General features: G+C 51.5%; 1 protein-coding gene across 6 annotated transcripts in view; it reads left to right on the top strand.

Annotated features, from left to right (window-relative positions):
- The window catches only part of CAMKK2 (calcium/calmodulin dependent protein kinase kinase 2), a 48,277-nt gene extending 23,158 nt beyond the window's left edge, over nucleotides 1-25,119 (top strand). For 3 of the 6 annotated variants that reach the window (XM_059140893.1, XM_059140892.1, XM_059140897.1), the window contains 12 exons: nucleotides 132-265; nucleotides 3,580-3,616; nucleotides 6,935-6,956; nucleotides 7,084-7,172; nucleotides 8,544-8,743; nucleotides 9,352-9,405; nucleotides 12,138-12,211; nucleotides 12,309-12,396; nucleotides 13,556-13,684; nucleotides 18,357-18,457; nucleotides 19,019-19,061; nucleotides 22,029-25,119. In XM_059140893.1, the coding sequence (XP_058996876.1) occupies nucleotides 132-265; nucleotides 3,580-3,616; nucleotides 6,935-6,956; nucleotides 7,084-7,172; nucleotides 8,544-8,743; nucleotides 9,352-9,405; nucleotides 12,138-12,211; nucleotides 12,309-12,396; nucleotides 13,556-13,684; nucleotides 18,357-18,457; nucleotides 19,019-19,061; nucleotides 22,029-22,193 (1,136 nt within the window). In that variant the 3' untranslated portion in view covers nucleotides 22,194-25,119. The remainder of the gene's footprint in view (nucleotides 1-131; nucleotides 266-3,579; nucleotides 3,617-6,934; nucleotides 6,957-7,083; nucleotides 7,173-8,543; nucleotides 8,744-9,351; nucleotides 9,406-12,137; nucleotides 12,212-12,308; nucleotides 12,397-13,555; nucleotides 13,685-18,356; nucleotides 18,458-19,018; nucleotides 19,062-22,028) is intronic. The other 3 variants (XM_059140894.1, XM_059140895.1, XM_059140896.1) reach the window with 3 other exon arrangements.
- The last annotated feature ends 654 nt before the right edge of the window (nucleotides 25,120-25,773 follow it).

The following is a 25,773-nucleotide window of genomic DNA, read 5'->3' as shown; positions in this document are numbered from 1 at the left end:
AACAGGCTACTTACGGCCCCTGGTGGCGTCAGCCACTCTGGCCCTGCCGACACCCCCTCCCTTGCGTTTCCCCCCATTTGTAGAGGAAAAGCTCTTTGCCCTGACCCTGGGATGGTCTGTGTCTCCTCCAGGTCGCCCCCCACCCCGAGGCACCCGGCCAGCCCCCGGCGGCTGCATCCAGCCTAGGGGCCCCATTGAGCAGGTGTACCAGGAGATCGCCATCCTCAAGAAGCTAGACCACCCCAATGTGGTGAAGCTGGTGGAGGTGAGCTGGGGGGGCCAGGGAGGAGGGAGGCGAGAATGGTGGTTGTCTAGGCCCAGCTCTGTTACTACCCAAATGCTGCGCCGCTGGTTTCTAGGGAGACCCAGGCCAGGTTAAGCGGCTGTTGGAGGACCGAGTAGTAGTATTGCTCCAGGTTCTTTCACCACTGTTCTTTCATGTTATCCTCACTCTTCCCTAAGACTATTAGTCCCAATTTACAAATGAGGACATTGAAGGTCAGAGGGCTACTAAGACGTGTCCTTTATCCATTTTTGTCTTTGGATCTGGTTCCGTTTCTCCGTGTTATATGTGCTTTTAGCACAAAGGCAACCATATGCATGTAAACAAATGGGTATGGCTGTGTTCTAATAAAACTTTATTTACAAAAAATAAGCAGAGGGCCAGATTTGGCTTGTGTGCTGTATTTTCCATCCTCTGTTCTAGATCAGCAGTTCTGACAGTTTTTGGTCTCAGGATTCCTTTATGTGCTTCAGAATTATTGAAGACCCCAAAAAAGTTTTGCTTATGTGGGTTGTATTTATTATTATTTGCCATAGTAAGATTTAAAACTGAGAAACTGAAAAATTATTTATTAATTCACGTAAAAACAACAGAAGTTCCATTATATATTTTTATGAAAAATAAGCATATTTCCTGAAAAAATTTACATGCTGTTTATTTATTTATTTATATATTTTTAAAAGATTTTTACTTATTTATTTGACAGACAGAGATTACTAGTAGGCAGAGAGGCAGGCAGAGAGAGGGGGGGTGAAGCAGGCTCCCCATTGAGCAGAGAGCCTGATGTGGGGCTTGATCCCAGGACCCTGAGATCATGCCCTGAGCTGAAGGCAGAGGCTTTAACCCACTGAGCCACCCAGGCTCCCCTGCATTTTATTTTTTTTTTAATATTTATTTGTTTATTTGAGAGAGAGAGAGAGAAAGAGAGCAAGCATGGTGGGGAGGAGCAGAGGGTGAGGGAGAGATAGTCCCAAGCAGACTCTGCACTGAGCGCGGGGCCCGACTCAGCGCTCCATCCCAGGATCCTGAGATCAGGACCTGAGCTGAAACCAGGAGTCGGATGCTTAATGGACTGCGCCACCTAAGCATTTTACATTTTTGTAAATTTTTGTTGTTGTTAACATCTGGCTTACTAGAAGATGGCTAGATCCTTGTATCCGATCTTGCTTTTAGCCTATGGTGACTTTGCATGCCATGTGGTTTCTTGTTTCTCTACTAGGAAAGGGTGAGAGTAGAAAGGGCAACTATTACCTTAGTTTTATTTATTTTACTACTAATTACTATTATTTTAAAGATTTTATTTATTTACTTGACAGAGAGACACAGTGAACAGTGAGAAAGGTCATACAAGCAGGAGGAGTGGGAGAGGGAGCCTAGGCTTCCTGCTGAGCAAGGAGCCCAATGCAGGGCTCGATCCCAGGACCCTGGGATCATGACCTGAGCCAAAGGCAGAGGCTTTAACCTGCTGAGCCACCCAGGCGCCCCTGAAGGCAGACGTTTAATGGCTGAGCCACCAGGTGCCCCTATTTTTTTTAATAAGATTTTGTTTTTATTTATTTGAGAGAGAGGGAGAGAAGAGAGAGCATGAGCAGAGAGAGAGGGGGAAGCAGGCTCCCCGCTGAGCAGGAAGCCTGATGCGGGGCTCGATCCCAGGACCCTGAGATCATGACCTGAGCCAAAGGCAGATGCTTAACCAATTGAGCCACCCAGGTGCTACTTACCTTAGTTTTAGTGTGAAAATCGTTTTGACCTCATAAACTCCCTAAAAGCATCTTGGGGATCCCTAGAAGTTCCCAGATCACATTTGGGGCACCTCTGGCCTAGATGACAGGATTTGTAAATGGCGTGTGATCAAGTATGTAATCGGTGGGTGTTGGAGGTAGTGCTGGAGCATGGATTGCAAGCAGCCCACCAGCCCAAGCAGCGGAGGAAGGCTTCTCATGGGAAGGGATGTTTGAGATGACCCTGGTTGTTCCCTGGATGGAGATAATAGGGAAAGGACAGGGAAGAGCATCACAGAGGATGGAACAGCATGTGCAAAGGGCCGGTGTCATCTGAGGGTACTCGCCTGCTCTTTGATGGGTGTGAGGGTTAGCAACCATGCCCTCCTGAGTCTTTTCCAGTGTGGGCTCTAGGTATGCCATGCCCTGCGTCTGACTCTCTCGACAGGGTAAGGCTTAGGGGCTCTAGGTGGGCTGCCCTGGGCCTCTGCCTAGGGTGCATCTCGTTCTTAGAGCTCTCGTCCTGTGGATCTTGGTTGACTGGGGAAGGTGAAGATGATGTGGAAAGAGGCAGGAGAGAAGGAGAAGGATGGTGGCTGCTGGCTGCCTCCACCTGTGACACTGAGTTTCATAGTCTCAGGTCGCTGATGCTGAAGTCAGCCATCTTGGAGGAAACTCAAGGACACTTGGTTAGCCAGTGGCTCTGGGTCCTGGTGGGATCTCCCTGGTCCCCACTGCCCTGTGGCTTCTGATCTGTCCACCCAACAAGACTGGTTGCCAGCCTGCCTCTTGGACAGACCTCAGACATTCCTCAGATGGACATGGACATTCAGGCTTTTCCTGAGCACGGACTATGGGCCTTGTCTTGTACAGGGCACCACGGAGGCAACTCCGGTAGATACAGCCGTTTGTAGAGAGGGACAAGATAGACATAAGTGACAAGCTGAAAGCAGGGTGGCTGTGAGAGGAGGAGGAGGACATGCCATGGTGGTTCCAGGCAGGGGGACGTCCTTTCTTAAGGGGTCAGGAGGTTGGGGGGCCCTTCACGGAGCAATTGGAAGAGCCCAGACAGGACTTGAATTTTTACCCTGAGGATTAGTCCGCTGTCTCCTGGGGATTCTTACTGAAGCTGAGACATTTCCCCGGGGAGGGATTTTTTTTTTTAAAGTTATTTTTTGTTTGGTTTGTTTTGTTTTTGAGTAATTTCTCCTCTCCGTGTGGGGCTCAAACTCATGACCCTGAGATCAAGAGTTGCTTGCTTGACGGACTGAGCCAGCCGGGCACCCCCATTTCCCAGGGGAGGAATTGGCACTCCCTTTTATAACCTCTTTTCTAGATGTCTTGGACCCTTGAGGATTGGGTTAGAAGGTGCCTATTTTCCAGATGGCCATTTGGATCTTGCACACTGGGTTTTTTCCTGTGCCCTTCATCTTGACCAGGAAAACCAGTGGAAAGAACCGCCCTCCTGTTGGCAAGTGCAGTCATGTGGATGCTTCCTCCCTGCTCATATCATTTCTCTCTCTTCCTCTCCCCTGTTCCTCATCTCCGGCCTGTTCCATGTGGCTGTGCCAACAGGTCCTGGATGACCCCAATGAGGACCATCTGTACATGGGTAAGAGAGCCCTTGCCGTCCGGTGTCTTGACTCAGGCAGCTGAACCTGCAAAAGCCCAGGGGTCCTCGCCAGCATTCCCTGTCCCTGGCATCTCCCGCCAGAGCTGGGCCCCACAGTGAGCCCCACCGGAGGCTGCAGCTCTGGTTTGAAGCAGAAGGTGGAAGGGAGTGCTTGCTGGGACTTTCTCTGGAGGTCCTATTCATTCACTTGCAAATACTTACAGAGCGCATGCTAATGCTGGGTATGTTCTAGGCACTAAGGATGCAGTGGTGGATGAGAATGATGAGGCTCCTACTCTTGTGAAGCTGATAATTCTAGTCAGGGAATAAACCAGTTAACCTCAGATTGATCCTCTGAAGAAGGTTAAATAGGAACCTGAGAGAGAGGGATTGAGGGCCACTTCACATATGAGGTGATGATTTGGCACCTGAATGTCAAAGACACCGTCCTATTACATGTGGGGAAGAGCATTCCTGGCAAAGGTGCAGGTGCAAAGGCCCTGAGGCTGGTGAGAGCTTAGTGTTTGAGGAAAATGTGGCCTTGACAGAGGAAACCAGGGAGAGGGGATGGGGATGAGGATGAAGAGCCTGAGGCCATGGTGGGGCACGTGCAGCCTTGGAGGGCACTGCACAAAGAAATGAAAGGACGCAGGTGTTCCCTCAGAGACCTGATTTTTTTTTAAATTGGTGAGGACATGGGACAGCCCTCTGTCAGCTCAGAGCGTAGATACTGATGAAGGAAGGAAGGGTAGGACTTCCAAACAGGACATTAGGATTTTGAATTAGGATTCAAAACTGGATAGCAGACTGGGCCTGGGAATGCATGATAGGTCATGTGTCCTTGCAATATGACATGGATGGGTGTTCAAATGAGCCTATACATTTTGAGTGGGTACAGAGGACAGTGGGAAGGGGTATCTAGGAGGTGAGGGGAGTGGGCACAAGCCAGCCTGGAATCCAGAAGTCTGCTGGATGTGCGCGGGGATGATCCTTTGTTGCACAAGGAGTGATTATGTGGGGTCTGGTTTGAGTGGGTCTGGTTTGAAAACAGTTCAGAGCTCACTTTCTCCTCAGTTGCTATGGTTCAGTTCCAAGGACGTGTTGTAGCTTAGAACACGTTATTTTTCGTTCCCCGCTCCTCTTCCCTGCCTCAGGTTTTTATTCTTTTTTCTTTTTTTTTTCCTAAAGATTTTATTTATTTATTAGACACAGAGAGATCACAAGTAGGCAGAGAGGCAGGCAGAGAGAGAGGGGGAGGCAGGCTCCCTGCTGAGCAGAAAGCCTGATGCGGGGCTCGATCCCAGGACCCTGGAATCATGACCTGAGCTGAAAGCAGAGGCTTTAACCCACTGAGCCACCCAGGCGCCCCTCAGGTTTTTATTCTGACAGATGTTAAGCCTCTGTAGAAAAGTTGGAAGAATAGTACAATGAGTCCCTGTATACCTCCTACCCAGATTCCACAGTTAATAATGTTTGTCGGATTTGCTTTATTTCCCTAGCCACCCACCCATCCATTTCTATATTATTTTTGATGAACTATCCAAAATGTAAAGTAGCAGACAGACATCTTGATACTTCAGCCCCTGAGTACTTCAGTGTGTGTCGCACATAGGGACGTTCTCCTGTGTGATCACAATACCATGATTACATCTGAGAAAGTTAACACCAGTTCCCTAAGAGATCTAATGTACATTCCGTGTTCAAATTTTAGAAACTCTTTTTTTTTTCCCAGTTAGTTTGTAAATTTTAGAACTTATAAAATCTTCCTATGGAAACAATTTAGAAGCTACACAGCAAATAACATCACATATGTTAAATTTATCTATTTTTTTAAAAAGATTTTATTTATTTTTTGAGAGCGAGCGACCATGAGCAGGGGGAGTGGCAGAGGAAGAGGGAGAAACAGACACCCTGCTGAGCATGGAGCCCGATGTGGCCTCGATCCCAGGACCCCGGGATCATAACCTGAGCCGAAGGCAGATGCTTAACTGACTGAGCCACCCAGGCGCTCCTAGATAGGTTAACTTTAAAAAAATTACGTGAGAGAGCGCCTGAAAACAGACCTGTTTCAATAGGCTAGCTTCCTCCAATGCCAACCAAGTGACCGTGCTCGGGAGGAAGCACAGAAATTCATGAAGCACCCCTGGAAAGTTAAGTCTTCCATGACCAAGGTGGGATAGGCCAGAGCTGAAAGGACCAGCGCTCCTGTCCGTGGAAACCTTCCCTTCAGTGCCATTGCCTTTGATTTTTATTTATTTATTTGACAGAGATCACAAGTAGGCAGAGAGGCAGGCGGCGGGGGTGGGGGGTGGGGAGTAGTCTCCCCACTGAGCAGAGAGCCCAAAGCGGGGCTTGATCCCAGGACCCTGGGATCATGACCTGAGCCGAAACAGAGGCTTTAACCCACTGAGCCACCCAGACGCCCCTCACCTCAGTTTTTTAAAATGGGAAGAACAAAACCAAACCAACAACAAAAGCCTGTGCAGTTCCCTGGACACAGCTTATCTAATACTTGGTGGTTTGGAGTAGGGGTTCCCCACACATACAGTGCTGGGAAGGAGCTGGCAGGGTGGGAGGCATTTGCATGTCGTGCATGAATGTGTCAAGAAAAGGCCCTGTTTAGGAATCGTGGGATGAGCTGGCCTTTGAGGTGCTGAAGAAATCTCCACCCCCTCCCCACCCCCCTTCAAGTCTTGTTTTGGATTGGGAGTCACAGGAAACAGTCTGAGGCCCAGCTGACCGCAGAGCATTGAGGAGTTGGAAGAATCTATAAGCGTTCTCCGTCTGTGGCCTGACACAGCCTGGCAATGTGGAGGATATGGGAGGGATTGTTGAAACAAGTTCTTGTTTCTTGAATCAAAACTTTGCTAGGGTCCTGAAGACCTCTGGGGCTCCCTCTTTGTGCCTAAGTAAACAGATGTTGGGTTGTGTCCCCATAGACCTGTTCTATGGCATCAGGTGGCTGGAACCTGGGTGTGACTAAGAGAACATAGTTTAGTATCAGTTGTATCCCTGGAATCTCCAAGGTATGAGCGGAGAGAAGAAAGGATCCCATGAGCCATCCCCACCTGTCTCCTGTCTCCCTGCTTTTTTTTCCCTGGCCAGGGGGTCCTTGGCTGTTTTGAGGACTAAAAATACAGCCAGACCGGGGAGCACCTTGCAGGACCTTGACCAGCTTTGGCTCAGTGGATTGTTCCTTTCTCCAGCCCCAGTACTAGTTTCTGTGCTTCTTGGTGTTCTATGGGCGATTGGGGAGGAGGAGGAAGATGGATTTCCAATTTCCCAATGTAACAGTTGACCCCCTTCTCTTCCCTGCAGTGTTTGAACTGGTCAACCAAGGGTGAGTATCCCGTTGTCCTGGCAGGTAGGATGCCTGAAACTTCTCAAGCTGCAGAGCTTCTCAAGGGAGGCAGTGCTTGGTTCTGCTGGTGAGAGAGGGTGTCTGCTTTTGCTTTGTGACCCTCCAGGCCTGTGATGGAAGTGCCCACCCTCAAACCACTCTCCGAAGACCAGGCCCGTTTCTACTTCCAGGACCTGATCAAAGGCATAGAGTACCGTAAGCGGGGGCCTGTGGGAGGATTCTCACCCGGGGGTGGTTAGCATCCCAGCTAGCGGATGGCAAGTGGGAAAGTGGAATTTCCCTCCTGGAGTGCAAGCAGCAGGTGGGTGGGAAGCAGAATCGTCTGAAATGCAGTCTTGGACAGCTGTAGAAAGCTATGCTCCCGATGAACAGAAACACTGCTTTCTGCCACAAAAAGTTAAGAGTCATATTGATAATGATTGTTTGCCCCAGGACTTTCTTTGTATACCAGGTGCTGTTAGGGGCTGTATTTGCATTGTTTTTTATACCCAGCAACCCTGGGATGGGGATCCTGTTAGTCTCCTGTTACCTTAGTTTTCTCATCTGTAAAATGGGAATAAAGCATCTCTCACCAGGGTGGAAATCAGCCAGTACATATCAGTAGTTCTGACTGACAGGTGTCCTTTCTGCTTCTGGTTGTAAAACATTTTGTCTCTTCCCCTTGCGCATTGTTGGGAGATTTATTTATTTATTTATTTATTTTTATTTTTTTTAAAGATTTTATTTGTTTATTTGAGAGAGAGACAGTGAGAGAGAACATGAGCGAGGAAAAGGTCAGAGGGAGAAGCAGACTCCCCAAAGAGCTGGGAGCCTGATGCGGGACTCGATCCCGGGACTCCAGGATCATGACCTGAGCCGAAGGCAGTCGTCCAACCAACTGAGCCACCCAGGCGCCCCTCGTTGGGAGATTTAAATGGGGAAAATGGGAACCAGTTAACACAGGGCTAGGCCCCAGGTGGGGCACTCAACAAATGGAGCTGGTGCCCCTATTACTGGGATCATCGTCGTCACCACCACCAGCAAAGAAATGCAGTTGGGCCTTCCAGACCATAGGAAGAGAGACCATGTCCTCTCCCATAGGTTGATATCCAGGCAGGAAGGAGTTAATGAAGTGCCCAGTCCTACCTCGTGGAAGTCCACACTTCCACCGGACCCGCTCCAGTCATTGTTGGTGTGGTGAACAGGTTGAGTGTTGGCATTAGTAAACGAAAATATGTTTGTCACAAGTCGGGAGGCTTCTAGCTGGAAGCCAGCCAGGCTCAACAAAAACGCTCCAGGGACTGTCGTCCCCCATGACTTAGAGTAGAGCAGGTGGTTACTAACTGTTATTGTCAGTTGATGTTTCACTCCTTATTTTTGAAGATGGGGTAACTTCCTTAAACAAACTCCCCCTCCCCCCCCCCCTTATCTCTCAAAGCTGAGGGTATGTAGGTTTGGGAGGATAAGGCTGGGAAGGGCTTGGGGGCCGGGTCAGTGTCTGTGTTTCTGGGCTCTAGGGGCTGCGCAGAGCTTCTCACATGGTTCTCCTGCCCCCTCTCTCCCATCTGGTGTCCACCCCACGCTCAGTACACTACCAGAAGATCATCCATCGGGACATCAAACCTTCCAACCTGCTCGTGGGAGAAGATGGCCACATCAAGATTGCCGACTTTGGTGTGAGCAACGAGTTCAAGGGCAGCGATGCGCTCCTTTCTAACACCGTCGGCACCCCCGCCTTCATGGCACCGGAGTCACTCTCGGAGACCCGGAAGATCTTCTCTGGGAAGGTAGGTGTGGACCTGTCCGAGATGATGAGTTCTGCTTGTGATCGGGTCCTTTCCCTTTAAATAGCAAAAATCGCACCCAGACTGGCTTAAACAATGAATCCACTGGATCTTGTAGATGAAGAGAGGCTTCCGGTTTGGCTAAATAACGGGATTCCCACAAGAATCTATCTCTCCATCTTTCAGCTGTTTCCTTGAATTGGTTTCCTGCCCAGGTGGGTGGGTACCCCCAGTTCCAGGCTCCTCCCTATCAGCTTACCTACCTCAGTAGAAAGAGCATTCTTTCTGAGGAGCCTTCTGAAAAATCTCGGGATTGGCTGTGATTGGCTCAGCCCGGGTCATGTGCCTATCCTTGAGCCAACCATTGTGGCGGGCGGCGGGGAGTGGTGCTCTCATTGGTCAGGCCTGGGACATGCTCCTATCCTTAAGCCAATCACTTGGCCGGGCTTGGGTCATGTGCTCACCCAGCGGCCAGGAGCAGGATCCGGAATCAGAACTGGGTGGTTTCTCAGAAAAAAGCTGAAGGATTTGATTTCGTTTTTGGCTGCGTAGGAGCCGTAGACAACCCTCGCTGCTTCTTGGCCCCTTACACGAAGCTCTTTCTCTTGCAGGCTTTGGATGTCTGGGCCATGGGCGTGACGCTGTACTGCTTTGTGTTTGGCCAGGTAACGGGGTGGGGTGTCCTGCCTGCTGAGGGTCGCTGGGCAGCCCCGGTGGGGGGACAGTACTTAGTCATTGAGTTTACCACAGTTAGACCTGAATGTGAAAAAAAGATGCTTGTCCACATGTGCATACCTGTATAGAATAGTCCAGTCTGTGGGAAATGATCTGTTAACACGAAGGATTGACAGAAGCTCCAGAGGTTGTAAATAGTTGACGGGTTTGGCGCAAGGATGACAGATGCGCTACCTCTCTCCCTATTCCGACTCCCCAGACAGACATCACAAGTCAATAGCCGCTGGCACCCTTTCTTCCTGAGCCCAGGGCTGCTTTGATGTTCCTCTCAGCAGAGTGTGTTCCCAGAAGCAGCTGTTGGGGGGACAGAACTGGAATGGGCGTGAAAATCCATTTGGCGTTATTGACCGAGGGAATGCTGTCTCATCTCTTTGTCGATGTTCTTTTGCGGTCGTCTCTTATTATTATGTTTAGGAACTTTGGTTTTTTATTCTGAAGTTCACATTAAATTATGTGAACAGTAGAAGCACAGATTTTTCATTTTCATGAACTTGTGCTTTTATGGAGGAAAGCTTAAGAAACCGGTCTCATGGTTTATAATGTCCTCCCCACCAATATTTGATGAAATTTTTAATCCTATAGCAAAGTTGAAATCACTGCAGGAAACACCCACATAGCCACCAGCTGTTTCTGCTATCAGCATTTCACTGTATTGGTTTTATCACAAGTCTGTCCATCTTCAACCTGTCTTTATTTTTTTTTTTACACATTCCAGAGTAAGTTGCTAACATCTCTACACTTCCTTCCAGACGCTGCTTCAGAATGTAGTCATTAGCTAGAGCTCAGTATTTGTTTATTGTTGGTTTTTTTTTTTTTTTTTTCCTTTTTGGAGTAAAATTGACATATAATGAAATATATAGATCTGAAGTGTACTGGTTAATGAGTTCTGTCAGATGGGTACACCTGTGTAATCCTAACTCTTAATTCAAGTTACTGCTCTTTTTTTTTTTTTTTTTTTAAGATTTCATTTATTTATTTGACAGTCAGAGATCACAAGTAGGCAGAGAGGCAGGCAGAGAGAGAGGAAGGGAACCAGGCTCCCTGCTGAGCAGAGAGCCCGATGTGGGGCTCGATCCCAGGACCCCAGGATCATGACCTGAGCCAAAGGCAGAGGCTTTAACCCACTGAGACACCCAGATGCCCCCCAAGTTACTGCCTTTTTTTTTTTTTTTTTAAGATTTTATTTATTTGTTTAACAGAGATCACAAGTAGGCAGAGAGGCAGACAGAGAGAGAGAGAGGAAGGGAAGCTGGCTCCCTGCTGAGCAGAGAGCCCAATGTGGGGCTCGATCCCAGGACCCTGAGATCATGACCTGAGCTGAAGGCAGAGGCTTTAATCCACTGAGCCACCCAGGCGCCACCAAGTTACTGCTTTTTTTTTTTTTTTTTTTTTAAAGATTTATTTATTTATTTGACAGAGAGAGAGAGAGAGATCACAAGTTGGCAGAGAGGCAGGCAGAGAGAGAGGAAGGGAAGCAGGCTCCTCCTGAGCAGAGAGCCCGATGCGGGGCTTGATCCCAGGACCCTGAGATCATGACCTGAGCCGAAGGCAGCGGCTTAACCCACTGAGCCACCCAGGCGCCCCCAAGTTACTGCTTTTAATGAAAGAATTTTCCTTGGACAGGAAAGGACCAGGTGACATTCTGTGACTTTTTCCCACATTCCGAGCACCCCAAATAAAAGTTCCTTTTCTGGCACTGTACCTGAGTTCCTCCCAGGTCTGTTCCACCACCGAGAAGCACTGATTTGTCACCTGGGAAGTGGCATGTGAATGGGCTTCAGAGTCAAAATCCCAGCTTTATGCTTCCCACACATGTGACCTCTCTGAGCTTCTGTTTTTATCTTTTCTGTAAAATGAGAAGAATATTTATGATTTCTTAAGGCTCTGAGAGGATCGGCAGATATAATTCAAGCATTCATTAATTCAACAAGTATTTATCAAACCCCTGCTTTGCACCAGGGTTATTCCTGGGCACTGGAGAAATGGCAGGAAGCAAAACCAGCAACAATCTCCCTGCTCTCTTAGAGCTGATGTTCCCCTGCGGGAGCTAACCAGTAAACGAAGACAAATGTAACATAACATCCAGCTCGGTGCTCTGAGGAGAAATCACATGGCAGCAGGTGGGGGGTGGTCTGCTTTAGAAAGGGGCTCAGGAAGGCCTCCCTGAGAAGGTGAGCTTTGATCAGATACCTGAGTGATGGGGGAAAACGAGCCATGCAATTGTTGGTGGGAAGAACATTACAGGCAGAGGGAACAGCCAGTGAAGATTGGTCCTGAGAAACCTCTGTCCAAGGTCTGACCCAGGTTAAGGCCCCACGAATCACTGCTGTCGCCCCTACATCTTAGATATTGTTCTTAGTATTATTACTGTTCACCCAGCAGGTGGGGCTACCTCTGGGTGGAGGAGTCTTTGCTTTTGTATAAGTAGGTAAAGTAAAGCACAGCTGCTGAGGAAAGCCACAGTGTGCTTGGGAGGGGCTCTAGCCCTTCTAGAAGGACATCCCTGGTTCTTCTAGCCTTGTGGCATGGGAACTGCTCCCTCACTAGAGTGGGCTCCTGGGCATTTATTCCTCTGCTGTAACCCACGTGGAGTGATGCCAGCCTATGCAAGACTGATGTGGCAGCCTTCAGTGGCCAGTCTGTCCCTGACCTCTTTTTGTAGTGCCCGTTCATGGACGAGCGGATCATGTGTTTACACAGTAAGATCAAGAGTCAGGCCCTGGAGTTTCCAGATCAGTGAGTATTGCCTTTCTGTCCCAACTCACCTTCCTCTCCAAGACCTTGGCGGTCCTTTGTGTGTGTCCCACCCTTTAACGTGTCTTCCATCCCCCAGGCCCGATATAGCTGAGGACTTGAAGGACCTAATCACCCGCATGTTGGACAAGAACCCGGAATCAAGGATCGTGGTGCCAGAAATCAAGGTACCTGAGGGCCACCACTCTCCATGGGGTGTGCACCAGGGGCCAGGCCTGTGTCCTCTGCTTGGAATTGTTTGGCTCAACCCTGCCTCGGCCGGGCCCCACGCCTCTCTGTCCACAGCACTGCGCCCTTCTCGGCACTGTTAATCCTCCCATGCCCTGGGCCTCTGGGCTGCTGAGGGCTGGTGGTGGTGGGAGTTGGGGAGGAGGATTTGGACTTGCGTTAACTGTGAATGTGGCAGTGGGATCTGCTGCCAGTGGGGCAGCTGGTGCTCGCTCCAGTTGGCTTGGGCTGATGGCATTCACCCTCCCTGGACCAGACCAGACTGGGGTCTCTGTGTGCTCCACACCCTGGCTGCCAAGGTCCTAGATCCTTTCCTTGGCCCTGCCCATCCCTTTGAGAAATCTCAGTGGGGATGGGAGGAAATTCGTGAGCAGGTTGACACCGTGTCCCTGGCCTGCTGAATTCCATCCTTTTGCAGAAAGCACTGTTAGGAGAGAGCCCTGTGCATCCCCTACACCCTGACCAGTGCCACATGCACACATCTGACTCTTTCAGAAATCCAAAGGTTTGCTTCAGGAGCTCCTAGGCATCTAGTTAACTAGGATTTGAGGAGGAGGAGAACAAATAGCTCCAGATAAGGACTTGGACCCCAGGGATGATGGCGGGGTGGGGAAGATCCCCGCCCGGGTCCTCTCCTGACTGTGTCCTTCTAACTGGTCTCCCTGTGCCTCCCTAAGCCTCTCTTTCCCCTTCTGTGAAATGGGGACGGTCTGCTTGCTCTCAGCAGAGCCTTTCAGGGGCATCAGGGAAGGTTGCTGAGGGGTGATGGGTGCTCCTTGGGCAACCGTACAAGGCAGATGTCAAATTCTGGTCACTTCTGCCAAGACCTGGGCCCCATGGAGAGTGCGGTCTGGCGCACATCCCGGCCTGGTGGCTCCCTCCCATTCTCTGTTTCCGTCTTTTCCACGTTTCCTTGCATCTCGCTCACCCCCACCCTCTGCCTGGCTTGCCAGCTCTCTTGCATGCCTGACCTCAGGCCGCCACCTCTGCCCTTGTGCATTCCCTCCCTGGCTCCGCTCACTGGCAGGGCCTTGGTGTCGCCCTCTGGCCTCTGGGAGCCAGTCACCTGCCCCTCACCCCTCCTGTCATTCGTTGAAGCTGCACCCCTGGGTCACGAGGCATGGGGCGGAGCCGTTGCCATCGGAGGACGAGAACTGCACGCTGGTCGAGGTGACCGAAGAGGAGGTCGAGAACTCGGTCAAACACATTCCCAGCCTGGCAACCGTGGTAAGGCGGGCCGAACCACTGACCGAGAACAGGGACAGCATGAGGCGGGCCGGCAAGGACGGGCCGGGACACAGGCGGGCAGCCAAGAAGCAGACGCTGGGCCTGAGAGTCAGGGGATGGCTGGGTCTGTCCCTGACTCACAGCCTCCAGGCTCTGGGCCTTAGTCACACAGCAGGCCAGGAGGCCCCTGCATCTTGTAGTTTTAGTTCTGTCTACAGGCAGATTCTTTGTGACTATAGGGAGGGGTGACTCCTGCTCTTCCTGGATTTCCTGCTTTCAGAGTATGACAGGGCGAGGAGAAGGACCAGCGCAGGTGCCAGGGGCGGGAGCTGGAGCCGAGGTCTCTAAGATGGAATTCCCACCTGGCTGGATCTTCGGTCTCCTGAGAGGATGGCTTAGCCTGCCTCACATCTGCCGTGTGGGCAGCTCCCAGGGCTAGGGGCTGGGGCTCCCAATTCATGTGCTTTTATGGCCTTGTGTTTGGGTCCTGACCTAGGAAAAAGGACCAGAACGTGGAGTCCTCAAGCTTAACCTTGGAGACTCTGGGAATCCCTCACTTGCCAGTCCCCTACCCATGAGGGCATCTAGCTCCAGGAAGGAGAGTAGGACTCTCAAGGTCCTGGGGGCCAGGCGGCAGAGTCCAGTTGGCCGTCCCTCTAAGGCCACCATGAAAGCCCTGGGCTGCGTTTGGCTACCGCTGGCTCCAGCAGGCAGGCAGGGCCCTAGGCTCTGGGAGGAGCTGGTGAGACTTTCCACAAAGACACAGTGTCTGGCCTCAGGTGACTGCTCCTGTGGGAGCCCAAGTGCTGGCTCCTTCTCTCCCAGCTTTGCACTTCTCCCTCCTGCTTCCCCACACACTTTTCTCTCTCCTTCCAAAACCTGAGCCCCCGTGGTGGGGCATCCATTCACATCTCCCTCCTCCCGCCCCACCTGGGGCCTCTGCATGACCTTCACGTTAAAACTCACCCACACTCACTCAGTCTTTCTTTCTTTTTTTTTTTTTTTTTTAAAGATTTTATTTATTTATTTGACAGAGAGAGATCACAAGTAGACAGAGAGGCAGGCAGAGAGAGAGAGAGGGAAGCAGGCTCCCTGCTGAGCAGAGAGCCTGATGCGGGGCTCGATCCCAGGACCCCGAGATCATGACCTGAGCCGAAGGCAGCGGCTTAACCCACTGAGCCACCCTGGCGCCCCTCACTCAGTCTTTCTCATCCATGTCCTGCACCCACAGTGCGGGAGGCAGCTGGTGTCCGACCCAGGTGCCCACCGCAGGTTATTCTGTTCTAGGCTCAGGGTGTTCTTAGGAGGTCTCTGATCCTAGAGGTCTGGGAACAGGGGTTCCAGGGATGAGCAAAACCAACATGGTGTGCCTGGTGGTCTTGGAGAGGCGGATGCTGGGCAAACAACCAACAAAACACCGGGGCTGCGAGGTGTATCCCTAAGGGGGGCTACGGAGCCCTAAGAGGTGGATGTGGCCAAGGTGATGGGTTGGAGAAGTCGTCCTGGAAGGAGTGACTAGATACAGAGTGGATGGCAGGGTGTTACTGGCTGAGGTGGTATTGCGTAAAGGGTGTTTCTGGCAGAGGGGAGAGCAAACGTGGTGATCCTCTGCTGGGAGGAAGCTTGGCCCACAAGAAGCTTTGAGAAAGCCAGGGCCGCTGAGGCAGGACAAGGAAGGTGGGGGGAAGGTGGCCCTGGGAATCTGGGCAGGAGGTGGGGCCAGACCACCCAAGACATGAGGCCACAGCAGAGATTTGGATTTGGTCCCAAGAGGGGTGGGGAGCACCTGCAGGGTTTAAATCGGGGGAGTAGCCCCATCACAGTTGGCCTTGGAAAGATCCCACGTGGAAAATGGAATGTGGGCACCAGGGAGGAAATGGGGTTTGCTGCGGCCATCTGAGGGTGGGGGCGAAGGTGGGGAGGTCCAGGTCCACTCACCCAGTGTGTGTGAGGCACAAGGTCACAGAGATGCTCAAGGTACAGCCCAAACCCTTGTGAGGCTTCTGGCCTTATAAGAAAGATGGAGGGGAAAAAAAATCACCCTCCTTTGCTCTCACACGGTGACAGGCTTGTGCAGAGGAGGGCAGAGGCAGAGCCTCTTCTGCTGGGTCCTGAGGGCTGGGATAGCTGACAAGGCCACAGGAGGGGCAGGACAGGTGGTCTTGTCGGGGGACAGGGAGTGGCGTGGGGAGCGACACCTGCAGAGGCATGGAGGAGGAAATGGTATGCTCCTGGAACCACAGACCACAAGCCATGGCCAGGGAGGGACGGGGAGTGCCTTGCGTGGGGGGGTCTAAGTCAGTGGTTTTCTTTTTTTATGACCTAGAACTTGTGTGTCGTAAAACAAACCGTTTTAAAGTGAGCAATACAGTGGCATTTATCACATTTACAATATTGGGCAACCATCACCTCTGTGCTTCTGAAACATTTTCATCCCCCCCACCCCAAGAAACCCTGTGCCCATTAACAGTCACTCTGTTCTCCTTCGCCCCAGCCCCTGGCAACCCCCGGTTGGTTTTCGGTCTCTGGATTTGCCACTCCTGGGCATTTCATGTCAGTGGAATCACGCAGTATGTGGTCTCCTGTGTCTGATCTCTTGTACTCAGCGCGGTGTTTCTGAGGTTCATCTGTGTTGGAGCGTGCTGTTCCTTTTCCTGGCTGAATAACACACCATGGTACAGCTAGGCCACATTTCGTTTATCTGTTTTTGAGATGATGGGTGTTTCCACCTTTTGGAACGTCACTGTTTTTGTTTTGTTTTGTTTTTTTAAAGATTTTATGTATGTATTAGAGAGAGAGAGTGCACACAAGTGGGGGGAGGGGGCAGAGGGAGAAGCAGACTCATCTCTGGGCTTGATCCCAGGACCCCAAGATCATGACCTGAGCTGAAGGTACACTTAACCGACTGAGCCACCCAGGCACCGCTGTCCATGTTTTTCTAAATACTTAGATTTCTTCTTAGTAGCAGACATATAAAACAATTCAGAAGCTCTGTCAACATGGAAAATAGCTTGAAGAGGCACCATGTTCTGCTGGAGGGGCTGGGGGCCGGCTCCTCCTAGGCTGGGGTCTTTTCCTTATTCCTTCAGAGGATGCAGCAGCCAAAAGCATCACCAAAAACATCTCATTCACTCCCTTGCTCCAGAATTGTCCTTGGCCCTCTGGCCAGCGGCAGGATAAGTTCCAGAGTCCTGTGGGTGAAAGGTTTTGTCTGAGAGTAAGGGAATCAGGTCTGGGCTTTGGAGAGGACCTGATTGGGAGGCAGAGGGAAGCTGAGTAGGGGCCATGGGACAGGATGAGGGACTGGTGCCCCTTCCCAAGAGATCAGGCAGGTATCTGCCAACCAAGCTGGGGATCCCATCTATGTTAGAATGGGTGAGGGGGCCCACGAGCAAGTTCCCACTACTGACAATGGACCAGCCTGCCCCCAGTGCCTTTCATACTTGGATGGACCTTTGGGACTTCTCAGCCCCTTCTCCTTCACACCACAGCAGCCTCTGGGCTGGCCGCCTTCAGCATCCTGGGGTGTTTCCTCAGCTCCTTACACCCCGTCAGGTGTCTCCCATCCTCTATTCAAATGCAGCCCCCTGAGAAGTAGGCATCCTCTTGTGGTGTGACCACTGTAGCGGTCTGGCCGTTCCTCAGAACGTTAAACATGGTCATCACGTGATCCAGGAATTCCTCAGGTACAGACCCAAGAGAAATGAAAACTGTGTGGGAAACAGGTCCACACACAAAAACATGTGCACGAATGTCCAGAGCAGCATTATCCGCAAGAGCCAAAAAGTGGAAATGTCCCACATGTCCCCCAGTGGAGGTGTATCCGTACAAAGGGACATCATTTGGCCCCAAAGAGGAAGGAGGCACCGACACCTGCTGCAGCCGTAGAAGCCTTGAGAACGTGGGGCTCAGTGCAGGAAGCCAGACACAAAAGGCTGAACACCGTGTGCTTCCGTTTACATGAAATGCGCAGAATAGATGAATCAATCCACAGAACATAGATTGATGGTTGCCAGGGCCTGGGGGGAGGGGAAATGGGGTGTCTTTTTGGGGTGATGGAAATGTTCTGAAGTTAGATGGTGGTGATGTGAATATACTAGAAATCACTGAAGTGTACACTTTAATATGGTGAGTGTTCTACTGTGGGACACTTATTTCAGCTTAAAGAGAAGTGGCAGCCCCTGAATTTGGCCTGGAAAAGAACAGTTGCTTTCTTGTTGGAGTGGTCAGATAGTTTTCACTGAAAATAAAGGCCCAGGTTTGAAGATGAGACAGGGTTGATGGGCGACGAGGCAGGTGTAGTGATGGCTTGTGTGCAACATTTCCAAGTTACTGGAGGGACAGTGTTGGCCTCTCCTGGAACACAGTGCCGCCCCCTCTCCCCGCACCCGCCTGGGGCTTCAGTAGACTGAGACAAGATTAAGACAGCAGAATGTCAGAATGAACGGTTTTGGACATGGACTAGTCAGATGTGGTGATGGCTTTGTTGTGTCCTCAGTGGGAGGGATGCTGCCTGGGATCTCTCAAAGGCCTGTCGCCAGCCACAAGCCGTAGGAGCGGCAGGGAGGCTGGTAGAGAAAGGAAGAGGGAGATCGCTCTCGTAGAGTGGCGCAGGGGAGGTGGTTGCCTGGAGTCTCCCCCGGGTGGCCCAGCTTCCTCTTCTGTCCTTCAGATCCTGGTGAAGACCATGATACGGAAACGCTCCTTCGGGAACCCATTTGAGGGCAGCCGGCGGGAGGAGCGCTCATTGTCGGCGCCTGGAAACTTGCTCACGTGAGTGGCCCTCTGCCTTCCTCTGGGATGGGGAGCTAAGGGCTGAACACAGGGCAGCCCTGCCCAGCGCACTCTGCCCAGGGCCCATCCCTGGAGCTGAAGTGTCTGGAACGACTTAGACCAGGTCTCCCAGGCTCACACGGGGAAATCAGAGCAGCTGCCTTTGGTTTTACCACCGCCACCACCACCGCCACCACCACCACCACCACCCCGCCCCACCTGGACTTAGCCCACCTTTTGTGGATGCCTAACCCATGCGGCAGCCTTTCTCCGGGAGACTTGCACTTTAACTGAGGGACCTCTTGAGAGTCAGAATTTTTGTGGCCCAGAAGCATGCATGTTCCATGGTGGGATTATCAGCCCGGCGATGGATGAGCAAGGCCTTTCTCGCCCACGTGACCCTGTGTGTCACAGCAGGGGCACCCTGCTTAAAGTCCCCCTGGCAACAGCTCTGGGAAGCTGGTGTTGGGGGTCTGAGTGTCTCTGGGGTGGGGGAAAGGCATCTCATAGATCCCAAGTGTCCCTTCTCACTTCCTTTTCCCTCCCCTCCGGCCATTCCAGCAAAAAACCAACCAGGGAGTGTGAGCCCCTGTCTGAGCCCAAGGTAATGCTTGCCTGCCTGCGCTGTAGCCTCTGCCAGAGCCTGGGGGCGGGGGCAGCTGCAGAGCACGGGGCCTCCCCACCCAGGCGGAGGGTCCTTCCAGCTTGGGCTGCTGTGCCCAGGCTCCCCTGGGGCCTCTGGACCTAGGACAAAAACAAGGGTCATCCAGGGGCTTGGACCCGACGGCGGGTCATGCATGTGGGCTGGGGCTGCGGGTGCATGGCGCTCCACCCGGAATGCCTGTGAATTCACCCAGATCTCATGACCCAGTCTGGTACCCACATATGCTCCGGGCACGTCAGTGGCGTTGAAGCTATGTCACGGGGTCCTGTGGCTGCTCCTGCCCTTGGGGCCACGTGGTCAGAGCGTAGATCAGGCAAGCAGTGTTCTGGGACTCTCCAGTATCCGCCCCTTTCTTCTCTGATGGGTGAAGACGTAGAAAATAGCTTCCCTTCCCGCCTGCTGCAAATTAGTGTACGAGTCCTGTGTCCCCGGGGTGCATCTGAATCTTTTCCCTTTGGCCATTTGTCTTCTCAACACGAAGCCTTGTCAGCATTACCAGCATCTCCCAGGACAGATGGGAGTTTTTGTCCCTGTGGACTAATGATAAACATTTAGCACCCCTGCTGCCTCTCTTCCCCCTAGTGCCTGTGGCAAGATGGAAATTCTAGGGTTCCTTCTGTTGAGCTCTACTCACTACCTCGTCCTCAACTGGGAACTTCAGACAGTCATTTCTATGTATTTTTTATTAATTTTTTTGACATTTAAAATTTTGTAATTGGGAAACCATTTTTATGTTCTCAGAGCAGTTTTATTGACATATAACTTACATATGACATGTAATTTACATAATATGTAAGTTTCACCCATTGGAAGGGCACAGTTCAGTGGTTTTGACTTGTACAACTAAGACCACAGTTTTAGAACTTTTTTTTTAAGATTTTATTTATTTGACAGAGAGAAATCACAAGTAGGCAGAGAGGCAGGCAGAGAGAGAGAGGAGGAAGCAGACTCCCCGTGGAGCAGAGAGCCCGACGCAGGGCTTGATCCCAGGACCCCAGGACCACGACCCAAGCCGAAGGCAGAGGCTCTAACCCACCAAGCCACCCAGGCTCCCCAGTTTTAGAGCATTTTTATTAGCCCTAGAAGAAATCCTGTCTCCCAGCCGTCACCAGCAACTTCCCATTCCCAGCAGCCACTAAGCTATTCTCCCATGTCTGTACAGTTGCCCTGTTCTAGACACTTCATGTCAGTGGAACTGTACAGCGTGTAAGCTTTTGTGTATGGGGTCTCGCACTCAGCATCGTGCTCCAGGGTTCATCCGTGGTGTAGCAGGCATCGGCGCCTCCTTCCTGTTTCTGGCCAGATGGTATTTCGTAGTGCAGGTAGACCACCTTGTACTCCTCCAATCGTTAGGTGATGGACATTGTCTCCACTTTGGCTGTCACAAATGCCTGCCGCTACAAGTGTTCACATACAAGCACGCGGCCATTCTGTGTGGTGGGAGTTGATGCATGAGATGAAGATTACTGGCCAGCTGCAGTGCAGGATCAGGGGCCTGTGGGGGACAGTTTAGGATCAGGGAAAGTGGCAGTTAGCCATCATTCCTGCCAGGTGGATCCCCACTTATCTGCTGCCTGCTGCTCTTTGAGCCTCCCGAGGTGATGGAGCCTAATGGGCTGGACTTTTTCTTTTCAATCTCAAGTTGTAGGGTTTACCTCCTGCCTGTGTGCTAGTTGGCCATCTGTTTTTTATCTTCAATGAGCTCAAAATCGCAAGGTGCCAGAGATTGGCCCAAATGGCTTGACTCCTTTATTCCCTTATTCAGATTCCCAGCAAGGCCTGCGGATTACTTCTCTTGCCCTCAGGCTGTTGGTGGGGTGCTCGGCTTGTCTGAGAGACCCAGCACCCGGAGTTCCCAGGGCTTACTCAGTTGTTGGAGGCCTTGGGTCCGAGGCCTGCCGGCTGGCCGCCTGCAGCTACACCCGCTGGTCCAAGCAGGCACTTCTAGGGCAGAAATTGAGGACGGGATTGAATATCTAGTTACAGCTCTCCTCCCTGGGAGATTAGACCCCCTCTTCGTCGGCAGAAACCTAAATGCTAGTGAGCCTGCTCTTGAAACAGAGAGGGGTTTCTTCTTAGGAGTGTACAGACGTCACCCTTTCTCTTCCGTTGTGCCAGGACAGAGTTTCCTTTCTGGCCAGGGACACACAGCAGACCGTAGTCTGGCTTCCCTTAGAAGGGGCCCCTGTTGTTGGCGGTCCAAGTGATTTGGGCTTCTCAAGGATTTTCCTTTTCAGCTCCTTAGATCAGCCTGTGTCTGTCCTCCCGGGCACGTCTGGCTGGGGGCATTTCAGGATGTGACCTCTCAGGGACATGGCGACACCTCTCCTCCTACCTCCTCGGTCTCTTCTGCTCTGACCCCTCACATCACCAAGAGGAGGGCCCTTCTCTCCATCCAAGGTGTCCCATGAGCCTGTGTGCAGGCGGCAGTCCTCTTAACCACTGTTTTCAAAAGGCTGGCTCTGTGCCAGGCCAAACCCAGGTGCCCCCCCCCCCCCCCCCCAGGAAGTTCACCTACAGGTGACTGAAGAGCCTTCAACTTTAGCCTGAAGAAGGAAGCTTGGGGTGGGGGCTGGTGGGGAGACACATCAAGATACCTAAAAACCTCCAGGAACAGGCCCCCTCGCTGGCTGCGCCCTACACACGTGGGATGATTTGGGGTGTTACACAGATAGGTTCGCATCTATTTTTATAGTTCCTTTCTATTTTTGGCAAATGCTGCTGCTTTGCCATTTACAGAGGGGGATACGAAGTCTCCTCTGAAACCCTCATATAGGCAAGAAAAGGGGAGAGACTCTAAAAGGAAAAGCCAAGTCAGTGACGTTGCAGGTGGTGTGGGAAGGCGGGAGACGCAGGTTCAGGCTGGGGCAGCCTTGCCTTAACGTGGGTTTTCTGTTCGGTGAGCAGGAAGCAAGGCAGCGAAGACAGCCTCCGGGCCCCCGACCCGCCCCCCGTGGGGGAGGAGGAAGTGCTCTTGTGAAAGGCGGTCCCCGTGCCGAGAGTTGGGGGGCCCCGGCCCCCGGCCCGTGCGCTCGCATGCATCCTCTGCGGCCCGACCAGGCGATGGAGTAGCTGCCCGGACTGGCGACCTCGCATGCAGGCTGCACCCTGCGTTTCCATAGCAGCATGTCCTACGGAAACCCAGCACGTGTGTAGAGCCTTGACCGTCATCTCTGGTGTTTTTGTTTTGTTTTGTTTTTCTTCCTTTGTTGTTTTAAAGGGGACAAAAAAAAAAAGACTTGACTCCATGACATCGACCTTGGCCGCTGGCTGGCTGAACGGGCAGGTGTGAGGAGTTGCAGACCCAAAGCCACATGCATTTTGGGACAATTGCTTTTTAAAACGTTTTTATGCCAAAAAATCCTTCATTGTGTACTCAGAACCATGTCAGATAATACCAAGTGAATGTGTGTGGGGTTTGAAAATCATAAAAAAACTGGCAGGGAACTCTGGCGGTGTGGGCTGAGACCACATAGTTAGTTGCTGTGTTTGAGAGGGAGAGGAAGAGGGGCTGTGACTCCTCCTGCAAACCCCGAAAGCCCCAGACTCCAAGCCCGTGGCCCCTTCCAGGACTGGGGGCTCACGGGGTCAGGGCCGGGCTGGCCCTAGGAGCTGCTGGGAGCTTCGATGCACCTTATTTGTAAGAAGGACTTCAGATTTTTTTTATGGGTAGAGTTGTAGTCTGGAAAAGGGAAAGGGCTTGAAGCTTAGTTGCTTCGCAAAGGGGATTTTCCACCCCTTGAAGGGTGTTCCATGGTAGCTGGGGGGCGGGGGGGGGGGTTCACCTAAAGGGCTGATAGCCACTCACAGCGGGTTTCTGAAATATTAACTGAGCTCTGGTCAGTCTCATTAAAGGACAAAACCTTCAGGGTGAAATCCTACACTTCCATGTACATTACATGGCTTACGAGTAAACAAAATACTTTCAATTCTCTAACTAGACTGAACTCTAGAGCAGTTCAGAGATCATTTAGAGCTTCCAGGATTCTTTCCACGGCTTCAGGCTTGTGATGAGAGTTAGAGCCAATGAAATCTGTGCCTGTATATTAACATGCAGCTTGGCCTGTTCGTAACCTGTGTATCCTAGAGACCGCTGAAGTTTTGTTTTCTCAATTACTAGCTGATTGTTGCTGTCAGTGAGACACTTAGTTTCTGGAGGGCCAATGAGGAAATACTCTGCTTCAACGGAAACACAAATGATCGTCCTTACTGGCAAAGCTTTGTGAGGATCCACACAAGAACTCTGGGGCACCCTATAGAGAAGACTGTGGAAACGCAGAGCTGTCCTCAGGGTCCAAGAGAACCAGGGCTTGGCACAGGGAGTTCTGTTTTGTAAGCCAAAAGCCCGGACAGAAGGAGCTCACCTTTTTGGTTTCCGACTCATACTGGGAATTCTCACTGCAGTTCAAGTGTGACTTCTTTCAGAGCCACACGTGGCTGAGTGGGAAGTTCAAGGGGGAGAAAACAGGAAGGCCTTTGGCCTGGGAGATTCCCAGTGTTTTTTTGGTCTCTGGCTTGGGGAAAATGGTGTTGGTAACTGGGCTCAGAGGACATGCTTTCCTGTAGTTTCTGTCTGATCATAGGACGACTTCTTACAGAGAGACAGAGGAGCGAGGCCTCGTGCCCCCGCTGCCCAGCGCAGTCGCGGAACCTGGGGGTTCTTGGCTTCCACAGACTTTCGTAAGCTCTTGACTGTCATTTAGCCAGACTTTTCTTGCTGTCGTACAGACCGTACAGAATTAGAGAATGCTGGCTTCCAAGAGCAGAGACGACCGTCGGAGGAAGGGTGGTCTGTCCTGCTTGCTTGCTTTTTGTGACCTGGTCCTTCCTGTTGCGTTCCTGCACGTGTTTGTGTTGCGGGCGCCGCCCCTTCTGGGAGCAGATGGGGTCCGGTTGGTTTGCAGTCAGCACCTTGCAGTAGTTCAAGTCAACCTGTCCTTAGTCCCAGCCTGTCTGTGTGGACTCTGGCCTGGCCGAGCGGCTCGCCTGGGGCGGGCGGGCAGTGAGCTCTCTGCAGAACTCCTGTTTACGCAGCTGCATCGGGCAAGACCATTCCTTCCACTGCAGAACTCCCCACGTAAGATTCCGCATGCGGAATGCCAGCTCTTTAGGTAGGTGGGCTCATAACTTTTTTTTTCTCCTCTCCAAAGAAACACCAAAGAAAGCTGTGCAAAGAAAGTGCTCCCCACATAAAGTATAAGCAGAGCGCTGTACCACACAGCGGTAGGGTTACCATTCTCTTGGAGCACAAACTTTGGTTTTTTGGAAGCTGGCTCTGTCCAGAAAGGGGAGAAGCCATCATGGGCAGCTTCTCCTGGTTAGCAAAAAAGATTCCCTATCAGTTTCTTCCATTGTTGGCTCATCTGTGGGACCAATTCGGTGTAAGCAACTTGGGGCCTGCACAAGGTCTTGCCCCATCTTCCTCTGCCCTGTTCCACTTCCCCCGTCTCTTTCACAGGCTTACCGGGGGCTTCCAGAAAGCGGTAGCTCGCCCCTTGTTGGCTCTGGGGGCTGGAGAAGCTGTCTCCCCAGGGGTCTGTCCTTTCCTGTGAGTTAGGGCTCCCATCCTCAAAGCACTTCTGGACCGAGGAGGCAAACACCTGAGCATTTAGATGCATGGGCTCAAACTGTTGCTCTCACTCATCTTCCAGAGGGGAGCTTTGCATTGCTGGGGGGAGGAACCATGACCTCCACTTGCTTCCAAGGTGCTAGAGAGGGTTTCAAGGTCGTCGGTTCCCATCCTCTTTGCAGCTTTATGGGCTGAGTTTCGTGGGACTGCTGACTTTTCTATTCTGTGATTTAATGCCCGATGCTTCTGTTTTATTCCTGATCCTTTCTACTATGCATTTTCCTTTTATCAGGTGTACAAAGTTAAATACTGTGTATTTATCACTTAAAAGTACATGAATTTAAGAGAAAAATAAGCCTTTGGTGTTTTTCCACAGATGTTTAAGCTTCTCTGTAAACTAGAAATAAACAGACAGCAAAATGGTGCAAAGCCTGGGCCTTTTGGAGGTATTTTTGTTGGTCATTGTTTACAGATGTCTGTAGGACATCCGTCCTTACGTGTGTTTTTCTTCCTTAGGCTGACTGTGAGATCAGTGGCCCAAGTCCGAGCTAATGATGTCAGCGTTACATTATTCATGTCAGTGTCGCTATGTCCTAGTATCCCGCTACTGAAAGCGTGGTCCCTGGACGGGGAGGGGTTGGAAATGCAAATCCTGGGCCCCATTTCCACCAGATCCCCAGGTGACTCATGTCCACGGACGTCTGAAAAGCACCGCTTTGGCAGGCAGGTAATTGCTAGGTTCTTCTGTTGGGAGACCAACTAGGTGAGCCACTCCGGGAGCGGTAGTAATCCCACAGGGAACACATCCTGTGAGCAGGTGTGTTGTAGGACATATTGCTGTACAGGTACGTATTTGTCCCATTTTATGGATCGTCCTCCATAAACTGAGGCTCAGTTGTCCTGAGGGCTCCAACTTTAGGCAAACGCGGGGTTCTACAGAGCTTGGACTCTGGTTCTACAGAGCTCTGGACTACCGGTTTTCATGGCGTTTAGAGACTTTTAGAACGGATGCTTCCTCCAGGCTAGAGGCGGGGGGTTCCCTGCACTCCAGATGTGAATCTAGCCTACGGCTTTGCTCTCCTG

This window comes from Mustela lutreola, chromosome 11 (assembly GCF_030435805.1).
Source record: "Mustela lutreola isolate mMusLut2 chromosome 11, mMusLut2.pri, whole genome shotgun sequence".
Classification (NCBI taxonomy): Eukaryota; Metazoa; Chordata; class Mammalia; order Carnivora; family Mustelidae; genus Mustela; species Mustela lutreola.
The sequence above is the reverse complement of the archived record's forward strand: the minus strand, read 5'-3'. Positions and strand labels throughout refer to the sequence as shown.